The 13,536-nt window shown below is 45.9% G+C and overlaps 1 protein-coding gene across 6 annotated transcripts in view; it reads right to left on the reverse strand.

Moving 5' to 3' along the window:
- STRIP2 (striatin interacting protein 2) overlaps positions 1-13,536 on the reverse strand; it is a 216,229-nt gene that overhangs the window by 119,145 nt on the left and 83,548 nt on the right. For all 6 annotated transcript variants that reach the window (XM_029615800.1, XM_029615797.1, XM_029615799.1 and 3 more), the window contains 2 exons: positions 7,634-7,848; positions 7,067-7,132 (listed from right to left, as the gene is read on the reverse strand). In XM_029615800.1, coding sequence (XP_029471660.1) covers positions 7,067-7,132; positions 7,634-7,848 — 281 coding nt within the window. The remainder of the gene's footprint in view (positions 1-7,066; positions 7,133-7,633; positions 7,849-13,536) is intronic.

Consider the following 13,536-nt stretch of genomic DNA (forward strand, 5'->3'; position numbering starts at 1 on the left):
AGACCACACATCCACCTGACCAATTCTGCAACCACAGAAGTCTCCACCCTGCCACTGCGGAAACCATATTCCTAGCAGAAGTCCAAACCATGTCGCAGAGGGCATTGGCCACATAGGCCACTCTTGCTTTCTACCGGGTGGCCTGTCTGGAATTGTTCACAGCCCCCGACTCCTTCTCCTGTGCTTTCTGCAACTAGCACAAGCAGGCTCCCTGAATCAGGCTCCCACTGACCGCCACATGAAGGCTTAAAGCTGAGACCTTAAACAGCCTCTTCAATAGAATCTCCAACTTCTAATCCCTCCATAAGAACATGCCATGCTGGGTCAGACCAAGGGTCCATCAAGGCCAGAATCCTGTTCCCAACAGTGGCCAATCTAGGCCATAAGAACCTGGCAAGTACCCAAAAACTAAGTCTAACCCATGCTACTGATGCTAATTGGAATGGTCATCTTCTTGGTCACTGCTGCATCTACCTTAGGAAGCCCTCCAAAGCTCCAAGGTCTGTTCTGGCAAGGGATATAACTTAGTCATACCCCTGGCTACCTTAAGGTCCACCTCAGGAGATTCCCACTCCTGGTCAACTAACTTCTTCATTTTCTTTGGAAAAGGAAAGGCCTTAGGCGGCCCACATAGTCCATCCAGAACAGGGTTCACTCCCTCATTGTCTGAATCATCTTGCGTGACCTGGATCCCCAGCTCTTCAAACACCTGGGGGATTAGTGGCCGCAGTTCCTCTTTACAGAACAATCTCACCACCCTAGAATAGTCGCCCTCCATGACTGGGACCTCCTCAGCATCATGCATAGTATCCGCTATTGTGTCCACAGGATCCTTGTCCAGATCAACCCCCAGACCCTCCTGTAGACATTCTGCACTTTCTTCTTCATCAGAGGTGTCATCCTCATCACCTGAGGGATGACCCAGTTCCAGAAGACGAAGAATTACCCCCCAACCCCCAGGGTCTAGCCACCTTAGGCCTCTTAGCCAAGCGCTGGGACTTCTGAGGGGCAGAGCACTTGGATCCTGCTTCCCTTTTAGCTAAATAGGCTTTATGGAGTAGCAGGACAAAATTTGCAGAGAAGTCCTCAGTATCACTGGACTATTGATCCAGCACCTCCATCATTTTCTCCCCCTTCCCTGTCCTCCACAGGGCACTGATCCACCAAAGAAAGCGGAGGGAGAGAGTCCTATGGCTCCCTTGTAGAAAACTGCCTTCTACCACATGGAGGCAACATGGCCACTGTCTCATCTGACCGCTCCCCCCCCCCCCTCCCCCGGAGTCTCCTGCACGGGACAGGATGACTGGGTAGAGCGACCGCCACCAGTGACCTCCACGGAGGGCCCTACCGCTCCAGAGGCACAATTGGGGCAAAACAAAGCTGCATTGAGGTGCGATTGTCTCAGGCTGCAGCTCCAACAGTTTCTCGTGCTCAGTGGGTGGCACCATGATGCTACAGTCAGCAGTAAATTTAGGATCCTACTGCTAAAGGAATCCTCAGCCAGCACACTAAACACCTCCAGCACTGCCCCAGCACCCGGCACAGTGGCTGAGTTGACTGCGTCCCCACTCACCCGCGCCTCTGGCCTCCTGGTGCCCTGCCGCCAAGCTCCTCTCCTTTTATTCTTATTTTTTAAAGCAACAGTGACCAAAAAACAAAGTAAGCCAAAAAAGAAAATGAATACTTCCCTGCTTCTGGATGCTGATGTTTGAGGGTGAGGACGAGGACAGAGGGAGCGAGGACAGAGGACAGAGGGAGCGAGGGAACCAGGACCCCTGGATTTCCCTCCCTCTGGAAAATGAGGGCCAAGCCAGATCAGGAATATCCAAACCCCTGCTTGCCTTGCTCTATCCGAGGAATGGCCCATGAAGGACCCTAACACCTTGACGAGCCACACTCTTAGTAAGTCTCCTTTTTTTTTTTTTTAAGTTCAAAACTCCAGACTGCAGGATTACACGTCTACCACCTGTTAGAGACAGAGAAATACTGAGGGACTGCAGGTAGCACTCTCGATTATGTAGCAATGCCTGAAAAGTTTTTATTCTCTGCCTCCAACTCCTGATATGGATGCAAAGAAACAGAAAAGGATGGCAGAAAAGGACCAAATGGTCCATCCAGTCTGCCCAACAAGCTTATGGTAGCATTTGCTGCGCCTTACATGTCACCCCCATACTTAGTTTCCCAAACCATCAAGGTCAGGACCCTTGTTGGTTGCTGAGTCCAACTCCCCATTACCGCTTGCGGTTGAAACAGAGAGCAATGTTGGAGTTGCATCAAAAGTATGAAGGCTTATTGGTTAAGGGTAGTAACCACCATACCAGCAAGTTTCCCCCCTTCATTCTTTTCTTCATTTCCATCCTCTAGCTTTTAGGGATCCATAGTGTTTATCCCATGCCTCTTTGAAATCTTTCACTGTTTTTGTCTTCTCCCCTCCTCCTGAAGGGCATTCCAGGCATCCACCACCCTCTCCATGAAGAAATATTTTCTGACGTTGGTTCTGAGTTGTCCTCCCTGGAGTTTCATTATGTGACTCCTAGTTCTACTTATTTCTTTCCAATGGAAAAGGTTTGTCGATTGTGCATCATTGAAACCTTTCAGATATCTGAAGGTCTGTATTAAATCTCCCCTGCACCTCCTCACCTCAGAGTATACATATTTAGGTCCTTCAACCTCTCCTCATAAGTCATTTGATGGAGGACCCCCCACCATTTTTGCCACCCTTCTGTTGACCGCCTCAATCCTGTCTCTGTCTATTTTGAGATACGGTCTCCAGAACTGAACCAATACTCCAGATGAGGCCTCACCAAGGACCTTCTTACTGATTATTCCTCTCTCCATACAGTCCAGCATTCTTCTGGCTTTAGCTATTGCTTTGTCACATTGCTTCACCGTCTTCAGATCACTAGACACTATCACACCAAGGTCCCTCTCTTGCTCCGTGCATGTCAGCCCTTCGCCCTCATCACATACAGCTCTTTTATTTATTTATTTATTTAACATTTTTATATACCGGGATTCATGCGAATTAGCATATCGTCTCGGTTTACATTGTAACTGAAAAAACAAGCATGTAAGAATGCTAATTCTTTTGAATTACCACACCCCAGATACATGATTCTGCACTTCTTGGCATTGAATCCCAGCTGCCATATCTTCAATCATTGTTCAAGCTTCCTTAAGTCACGTCTCATTCTCTCTATTCCTTCTGGCATGTCCACTCTGTTACAGATCTTAGTATCATCTGCAAATTGACAAACTTTACCTTCTATCCCTTCTGTAATGTCACTCATAAAGATATTTAACAGGACCGGTCCCCAACACCAATCCTTGTTTAACACTGTTCTTTCTTCAGAGTAGGCTTCATTTACCATTAAACACTGCCTTCTAACTGTCGACCAATTTGTAATCCACGCCACCACATTGGCATTCATTCCCAAGCTTCTTATTTTATTCACAAGCCTCCTATGTGGGACCATATCAAAAGCTTTGCTAAAATCCAAGTAGATCACATCGAGCACTCTTCCAATTCTTCAGTCACACAATCAAAAAAAAATCAGATTTGTCTGACAGGACCTTCACCTGGTGAATCCATGCTGCCTCAGTATGGATTCACCAGGTGAAGGTCCTGACTGTAGATAGTTCACTATCCTTTCCTTCAGCAGAGTCTCCATTAATTTTCCCACCGCAGAGGTGAGGCTAAATGGCCTGTAGTATCCAGCCTCCTCTCTGCTCCCACTCTTGTGAAGCGGGACCACCACCACTCTTCCCCAATCACTCGACACCACTCCCGATTCCAGGGATCTATTGAACAGGTCATGCAGTGGACTCACCAGCACATCTCTGAGCTCCCTCAATATCCTGGAATGAACCTCATCAGGCCCCATGGCTTTGTCCACTTTCAGTTTTCCTAGCTCTTCCCATACATTCTCTTCTGTAAATGGAGTTTTGTCTACTCCACCCCCATCCACAGTCTTGTTAACTAGCAACAGTCCTTCTCCAGAGTCTTCTTTATTGAACACCGAACTGAAGTGTTGTTTAATATTTCTTCCATTTCTACGTCACTCTCCACACATTGATCCTTGTCATCTTTCAATTTCATTATACTACTTCGGACCTTTCTCCTTTCTCCGATGTATCTGAAAAAGTTTTGTCATCTTGCTTTATCTCTTTTTGGCAGTCCTTTCTTCTGCCTGTTTGCTTTCTTGAGTTCTTTGTCTCCCTGAGTTTCACCAGATATTCTTCTCTGTGTTCCTCTTTTAGGGATCCTTTATTTTTCTTGAACACTGTTCTTTTTGCTTTTATTTTTTCAGACACCTCCTTTGAGAACCAGATTGGTTTCTTATTTCTCTTACTTTGTTTACTTTTCTAACATATAGATTGGTGGCCTTTGTAATTGCTCCTTTTAGTTTGGCCCACTATTGTTCCACCTCTCCCATTTTCTCCCAGTCTTCTAGTTCTACCTCCAGGTATGTCCCCATTTCGACAAACTCCATATTTTTTGAAATTCAAAACTCGGGTCTTCGTGTGACTTCTCTGTATCTATTTGTGATGTCAAACCATACTGTTTGATGATCATTGGTGTTGAGGTGGGCACCCACCTGGTCATTAGAGATATCATTCCTATTAGTGAGCACTATGTCAAGTATAACTCCCACCCTCGTGGGTTATATTACCATTTGTTTGAATAGGGCCCCTTGCACTCTATCTCTACTTCTGGTAGATTCCGCAGCAGGGATTCTCCAGTCTATGTCCGGCAGATTAAAGTCTCCAACAATCAATACTTCTCCCTTCTCTCCCATCTTTTGGATGTTTTCGACCAGATCTCTGTCTAGTTCTTCTGTTTGAGTCTGAGGCCTGTAAACCACTCCAGTAAAAATGGATGCACCATCATATAATTTTTTTTTTAGGACGGCCCATAATGCTTCTTCTCTACCACACATTCCTTGCAGTTCAGTTGCTTGGATATTGTATGCTTATATATGCAATTTGGTGTCCCTGCCAATTAATCTATGTAGGGAAGACAATGCGTCAGCTTAAAACCCGGTGTGCAATAAAGTGTAAAAAGGTAGAGGTTCCTCTAGTGCAACACTGTCTCGATTTAGATCATAGATTTGAAGATTTGTTTTTTTATGTGCTTGAAGTGTTGAGGGTTGATGGTAGAGATGACAATTGCAATTGCCGGTTGTTACAAAGTGTACTATTGTACACTTTTACCTACATTAAATATGTGCCTACATGTAAACCATTGCGATGGTATTTAACTTAGCAACGGTATAGAAAAGTTTTTAAATAAATAAAATAAATAAATTTTTACTTTAAGGACAGTATTTCGGAGGGTTTGAATAAAGACGTGGATTGGTCCATCTATTTGTGAAAGAGACTAAAAGAGCTGTAATTGGTTTATTTTTAGTCTGTGATGTGAGTTTAAATATGGGTGGTTGGGACTGTTAGGTGAGCGTTTTCCGCCATTGTTTTTTAGGTTAAATTTGAGCCTGGATGGTCAATATAGAGGGTATGTTTCATTTGGGTAGCTTTTATGAGTTGCTGGGAATGGAATAGGTATAGAAAGTGTTTTAATAAATGATGTTTTGTGCCTTTTTTGTAGAGAAATTTGGTTCCCCTGAAAAAGGCCTATTGCCGAAACATTGTCAATGTTGGGAGATCTGTGGGATTAAGTTTTAAGCATTCGTTTGAGAAATTGGAAATTGGGAAAGGGAAATTGTCTTGTTGAAAGATAAAAGATAAGTATTAGAAGAAAGTTTTAGGAAATTGTTTTAGGATCTAAAAGTCAAGAGAGGTTAATAAAATGTAAGTTTTTCTGGTTAGGTTTTGTAAATATGGGAAAAGTATATGACGTGAACGGACTGCTCTAGTATATGATGCTGGTTGAAGCCCATTAAGGGCAAGAACTTGTGGATTATTTGATATAGAGCACAATTTTTCTGATACTAATTTCCCATATGCCAGTGTATTAATATTATTTTAACTTGGTTTTCTTTTTTAGTGGATATTGTTTTTGACATAAAGAGCTACGCCTCCCCCTTTTCTGCCCTCTCTGTCCTTCCTTAACAAGTTATAGCCCGGTATGGCCGTAACCCTAAGATGAGAATCCGTGAACCATGTCTCCATAACAGCAACAATTCCAAGTCTGCCTCCACCAGACAAAACCCACTTGTCTGGTCTGACCTGGGGTTTGAACAGGAACTGGAGATCTATCTTTTTCTTTTAATACTCTAGACTGCAGGTTTTACACCACTATCAACTACTGGAGACAGAAAAATACTGAGGGACTGCAGGTGGCACACTAGATTATATGGTAGTGTCAGTGAAACTTTTCTGTCTCCATCTGCTGGCAGGGAGCCAAAACCCAGAAGTCTGTATTGATCTGGGGTATGAACAGAACACTGACTTTTTTTTTCCAAACTTTTATTTAAAGGAGCTGTGCCCCCCAAAAGAAAACACAAAAAAGCAAATGCATTTCTGTAAAAAATCTTGCCTGAAGAAACCAGAGATAGGGAGCTTAGTTTTTGGGTACTTGCCAGGTTCTTATGGCCTGGATTGGCCACTGTTGGAAACAGGATGCTGGGCTTGATGGACCCTTGGTCTGACCCAGTATGGCATGTTCTTATGAGCTAGAATGAGATGAGGGTATAGAATGAGGGAGCCAGACCACTGGCTATCAATTTTCTCTCCAGGACAGGGCACCAGTTAAACAAGGGCCTCCAACTCCTTGCTCGGCTCTATTCTACCAGGACAATGGTCCCAATCTTAGACCTAACACCCCTAGGAGCAATTTGTATTCAAGTTTGACTGGAGATTTTGCTCCTCTCCCATCTGCTGGAGACAGAGTATACTAAGGGACTGCAGGTGGCACAGTATCTTATGTGCCAGCAGTATAGTAAAGCTTTTCTGACTCCATCTGCTAGTAGGGGAGGAAAACCCAATCATCTGGACTGGTCTGAAGGATGATAAGGAACCCATTTTGTGCTTAACCTGGAAAGAAGGGTATGAAATTGAGCAAAAAAATAAATACAGCCTTAAAGTTCCAAAATATAGCAATACTCACTGCCCAAGAGTGAATCCGATGAACTTGCTCCTGCTTGCTTCCAAGAAATGTTCAATATCTTTCTCTCTGTTTGACCAATAGGAGAGAAATAGAGAATATAAGGCATCAAAATTGAAGAATCAAGACAAAACTAAGCTTCATACAGTCCTGCATGCAGAGATACCTCATCACTACCGGTTGTGAGATGGAGCTCTGCACTGTTGACAATCATTATGTGTGCTCACTGGCATGTTTTTTTTCCCCCATTCTCCATTTATTGCACAGGCACTGCAGTGCTCTTCTGTGGCAAGGTGCAGAATGCAGTTCTTAAAATAGTGCTTGTGTTGCTATTCTCTGGTTGGCCATCATGTTTCATTCTAAGAACCTCTCTTGCCCTAAGAGCTCTGGATGTTACGCTCAGCCCCAGATAGCTTGAAAATTATCTTGAGCTAGGAATACAATCCAGATTTCCTGCTCATTAACACAGATAAATAGCCACTGGAATATTAAGCTGGCTTCTCTAAGACATCTGATTCCCACTACCCAGTTACAAGGTTAAAGAGCTGATAACAATAGCATGTGATGTACCTGACTTTAGGTGCCCAAGGAAGCCCCTTGGGGAAGGACACTCGTTCAGTATTAGTGTGCAGGGTCTGGAGGATAGTATCCCGCTCTAGGGGATCCACTTCACCCTCGATCCCATTATCATTGTCGTCACTGTCTTCCTCATCCACTCCAACCTCTTCATTCTTAAATGGGTCCCTCTCATTATACAAGTCCAAGCTGTCCTGCTTCACCAGTGGCTAGAAGGCAAAGGTATGGGTTAAATTATCTGTGTGATTTTGGATAAGTCATTTTATCTCACTGTGCTTAAGTTCTAATCTCAGCTCTGCCACTTACTCTGTGTGTGAAACTCTTCAGGAAGGGCACTTTCTGCCTGTCTCATTTTACACAGAATTATTGAGCACTGGTAACAATATTGCTTTCTCTCCTGGGACAGAGTTTTTTCATTGTATTTTCTAGGTTATCTACCCCAGTATGTTCAGCACTTTCTAAATGACACCTGCCTGAGAGCTAAACACATTTTTACGAAGTCTTTTCTTTTATTACCATCAACACAGATAAATAGTCACAGATGTAAACTGATATGATGTGCCCTCTAATGTCGGTATATAAAAAAAAAAAAAAGCTGTTAAATAAATAAATAAATAATGTCTTGGTAAAGTTAACTGAAGTGAAGCCAGGCCTCTATAGTGAGGCGCTGTGTAAGCAGAGGAAAGAGAAGGAATTTAGAATTTTTAGTAAGCCTGTCATACAAACTAAATCCTAAAAGTGTTTTATAGAAAGACAAAGACAAAAGTATAATCACTTTTGTTGTGGAAGCAAGGAAACAATTAGGTATGCCACTTAACTAGGTTAATAAGAAGATGAAATGCTTAACAATTTGCAATCACCATACAAGGTGAATCAGCGACTGCTATAATGCGATCGGGACGCCTGCCACCCTGATGCCAAAGAGGAACCCTCCCCGCCAGGTAAGCACACCAAACATAGCCCATCGCGGGAGAGTCGGGAAGCAGGCTCTCTGCAGGCAATGCAAAAACGGAGAACGAGGCATTGGAGTGAGCAGAGGGGTGGGAGGGAACTGTCGGCGGAGACAGAACAAACCTCCTGTGCCTGGCTGAGAGCGGGAGAAAGCAGAGTTGCTTACCTGTAACAGGTATTCTCACAGGACAGCAGGATGTTAGTCCTCACATATGGGTGACATCACAGGATGGAGCCCAATCACGGAACACTTTTGTCAACTTTGACTGGCATCTACTGGGCATGCCCAGCAATGCACTAACCCTGCATCCAGCAGGGGTCCCCCTTCAGTCTCGTCTTATAGTAAAAAGTACATGCGAAAAATAAAACAAGAAAACGTAAGCGAACCCAACTCAGCAGGGTGGCGGGCGGGTTTTGTGAGGACTAACATCCTGCTGTCCTGTGAGAACACCTGTTACAGGTAAGCAACTCTGCTTTCTCACAGGACAAGCAGGATGGTAGTCTTCACATATGGGTGAGTACCGAGCTGAGGATGCCCGAGCAATGCACCAAATGCACCCAAGGACGTGCAACAGGCACAACAACAGGGGTGGAAATTTGGTTAGGAGGGCATCCTGAATGGGTCGGTGGAAGGATGTTGGGAAGTTAAACTGAAAACAAGTTGCGTAGAATAGACTGGCCAAAGATGGAATCTTGTCTGCCAGCCTTATCTAAACAATAATGGGCTGCGAAGATATGGGGAGAACTCCAGGTAGCAGCCTTACAAATATCAGCAAGCAGCACTGAATGGAGATGCGCTACTGATGTCGCCATGGCCCTGATAGAGTGTGCTTGTACACGGTCTTGCAGTGGAATGCTTGCTTGCTGGTAGCAAAAAGAAATGCAGTCCACCAACCAGGAGGAGAGGGTCTGCTTTCCCACAGGATTTCCCAATTTGATGGTGTCGAAAGAAACACAATTAAGTGGATTTCCTGTGGGCCAACGTGCGGTCTAAATAAAAGGCTAGGGCACGTTTGCAGTCCAAGGAATGCAGAGCCTGTTCTCCTGGGTTTGAATGGGGCCTGGGAAAAAAGGTAGGTAGGATAATGGATTGATTAATATGAAATTCCGATGCTACCTTTGGTAAAAATTTAGGGTGAGTGCGGAACACTACCCTATCATGCAGAATTTTAGTGTAAGGCGGGTAGGTAACTAATGCCTGCAATTCACTAACTCTGCGAGCGGACATGATAGCAAGAAGGAATACTACATTCCATGTGAGATAACAGAGATCACAGGAGCGGAGAGGCTCAAACGGAGGTTTCATGAGCCGCCCCAAAACCACGTTAAGGTCCCAAGCAGGGGCCAGAGGGTGCAGTGGAGGTTTTAAGTGGAGCAAACCGCTCATAAAGGGTTGTGTTGAAATAGGAACATTCCCCTTGCCCTTATGAAACGCGGCTAGCACGCTGACATGCACCCTGATAGAGGAAGTTTTCAGGCCTGACTCAGACAGGTGCCAGAGATAGTCCAGAAACCTCGCCGTGGAACAAGTGAAGGAGTCTAAGAACATGGAAGTGCACCAGACTGTAAACCTCTTTCATTTAGAACGATAAGACCTTCTCATGAAAGGGTTTCGTGAAGCTACCAGGTCTTTGGACACTGACTCTGAAAGGTTAAGAGATTGGAGTATTAACCTTTCAACATCCAGGCAGTCAGAGATAGGGCCTGGAGGTTGGGGTGGCGCAGGTATCCGTTGTTCTGAGTTATCAGAAGCAGATCCTTCCCCAGAGGAATGTGGCGGCGTACTGATAAGTCCTGGAAGATTGGAAACCACACCTGGTGTGGCCAGAGAGGGGCTATCAGAATCATTACGCCCTTGTCCCTCCGTAACTTCACGAGAGTCTTCGATATTGGTGGAAGTGGAGGGTATGCATAGAGGAGACCGCTGGCCCACGAGACGGCGAAAGCATCCCTCGGTTGCGAGTGGTGGCTGTGAGAGAACAGAAGTTTTCTACTTTGTGATTGTGGACTGACGCAAATAGGTCTATGTGAGGGTAACCTCAACGTTAGAATATTGTGTCCGCTACCGTGGGGTTGAGAGACCACTCGTGAGGATGAAACGTGCGACTCAACTTGTCCGCCAACACATTGTCCACGCCCGGCAAGTAGGTGGCTGTGAGGTACATCGAGTGGGAAAGGGCCCACGCCCATATCTGTGCAGCTTCCTGACACAGGAGGTAGGAGCCCGTTCCTCCTTGCTGGTTGATGTACCACATCACTACCTGATTGTCGATTTGAATCAGGATGGCCTTGTTTGAAAGGCAATCCTGAAATACCATGAGGGCATATCTGATCGCCCGAAGCTCTAGGAAATTTATCTGATGTTTGGCTTCCTCTGGAGACCAGGTTCCCTGAGTCTGCAGGTCACCTACATGAGCACCCCACCCTAGGTTGGAGGCGTCTGTTGTCAAGGTAATTTGAGGTTCTATAGCCTGAAATGGAAGGCCCTGAAGTAGATTGGAGTGTTGCATCCACCAGGCCAGCGATAGTCAGAGCTGTGTGGTAACGTGAACAATGCTGGACATTGGATGACAAGCCTGAATCCACTGGGATTTTAGGGTCCACTGCATGACTTTCATGGCTAGGCGGGCCATCGGAGTGACATGCAATGTGGACGCCATGTGACCCAGCAGTATGAGGAAGTGACCAGTTGAGGATACTCGAGTCTGTAAATGATGCGACAGAGAGGCCAGGGTGAAAGCCCGATCCTGAGGGAGGAAGGCTTTCGCCTGTACAGTGTTCAGGTCAGCTCCAATAAAGGATAGGGTTTGAGATGGAACTATCTTGGATTTGGGATAGTTGACTAGAGACCCTAGGGAGACCAAGGTATGAAGAGTGAGATGCAAAGATGCCAATGCGGCTTGCTGAGTCGGAGCCCTTTTTAACCAATTGTCGAGATAAGGGTAGACATGAACACCCTGACTCCTGAGGAAGGCTGCGACTACCACAAGGCACTTGGTGAATACTCGTGGAGCAGACGCTAGGCCGAATGGTAGTACATGGTACTGGAAGTGACGAGGGCCGACCAGGAATCGCAGGAATTTGCGATGAGATGGAATTATTGAGTTGTGTGTGCATGCGTCCTGGAGATCTAGAGAGCACAGCCAATCTCCTCTTTGTAGAAGAGGAAGCAGAGAACCCAAGGTTTCCATCTTGAACTTTTCTCTTTATAGATACTTGTTTAGGGCGCAACGGTCCAGGATTGGACGAATGCCTCCTGACTTTTTTGGGAGGAGGAAATACCGGGAATAGAACCCCTGCCCCTGTTAGGACTGGAGGAGGGTTGAAACTTCCTATTCCAGAAGGAGAGAGTGGTCGGACGATCCCCATGTCGGCCGAGGTGGGGAGTCTGCCGGTACAGTCAGGAAGTTGAGGTGGTAATCGTGAGTGACTATCGCAAGTATCCACTGATTGGTGGTGATTGTGTGCCAAAGGTTGGTGAAGTGGCACAATCGACCGCCAACCGGTACAGATAAAAGAGGAGGTTGGCATATGCTCTCTAGGGAGGACTCAAAACCCTGACGCTGGTCCTGGCTGAGGAGCAGGTTGGGTCTTCTGAGGTCAGGACTGCCTGGACTGACCTTTTTGATAAGGCTTGGAAGGGCGACTTCGGGAAGCCGGAGGATAATACCTTCTTGGTTTGTAGGCTGGTCGCTTAGAGTCTCGCCTGATTGTCCTCTTGGAGGTGGATGAGAAATCAGCAGGCACTGAAGAAAGTTGACGCAGCGTTTCATGGTGGTCCTTTAGCTGAGCCACAGTCTCCTGGATTTTGTCTCCGAAGAGATTATCCCCAGAACAGGGCAGCTCAGCCAACCTGTCCTGTACCTCTGGTCTGAGGTCGGAGGATTTCAACCAGGCCCACCTTCTTGCACTAATCTCCACTGCGGACACCCTAGAGGCAGTGTCAAATGTCATACGCAGCGCAGACCTCATGCTTGCCCGCAGCCAGGCCTTTCTGAGCTAGAGATTAAGCTCATCCTGGAATTGGTCAGGTAAAGATTCAGGCAAATCCTGTATCTTCTTAAAAAGGTTTCTGTTATACTGGGTCATGTATAACTGGTAGGACGTAATGCAAGATTATAAGCATTAAGCCATGAAAGACCTGTCTGCCAAAAGCATCTAGGGATTTCTGTTCCTTTCCTGGAAATATGAAGGAATGAGGTTTGGAACGTCGTGCCTTTTTCTGAGCTGATTCCACAACCACAGAGTGATGATCCAGTTGTGATATTTGAAACCCAGGAGCTGACTGCACAAGATAGGTTGCATCTGTCTTACGGCCGACAGGTGGTACTGAACCTGGGTGCTCCCAATTTCTCTTTAGCAGATCTATTAGAATTTCATGAATAGGAATTGACATGATTTCCTTAGGAGCATCAAGAAACAGGAGTTCTTCCAGCATCTTGTGCCTTGAATCTTCTTCTGTCTGACGTTGAAATGGAATTGTCTCAGACATTTCTTTAATGAAGTTAATAAAGGTCAGATCCTCTGGAGGAGAACGCCTTCTCTCTTCAGGAGGAGAGGGCTCTGAAGGCAGATCATCTGTATCTTGGGAAGAATCATCAGTCCAAGGATCATAAGGTTGATCACCAGCTCCCTGAGGATCTTCAGAGGGGAGAAATGGCGTTAATCCCGAAGGGCCAGGCCTAGGCATCGATGGCATCGAAGGTGGCACTGACAGCATTGATGGAGGCACCGAAGGCATCAATGGAGGCACAGATGGAACTGGCGACATCGATGGATGAGTCGGTGGCAGAATTCCAGACGGCGGTATGGGTATCTGTGTTTCTTCGTCTTCTGATGACACAGGAATCGGCATCGAAGGAAGAGGACATACCAGTGTCCTCTGTTCCAGCGGTGGAAGGGCACCGAGCAACGAATCCAGTCTACCCAGTAGCGGTACGAGCGCC

The sequence above is a fragment of the Rhinatrema bivittatum genome, chromosome 9 (assembly GCF_901001135.1).
Source record: "Rhinatrema bivittatum chromosome 9, aRhiBiv1.1, whole genome shotgun sequence".
NCBI lineage: Eukaryota > Metazoa > Chordata > Amphibia > Gymnophiona > Rhinatrematidae > Rhinatrema > Rhinatrema bivittatum.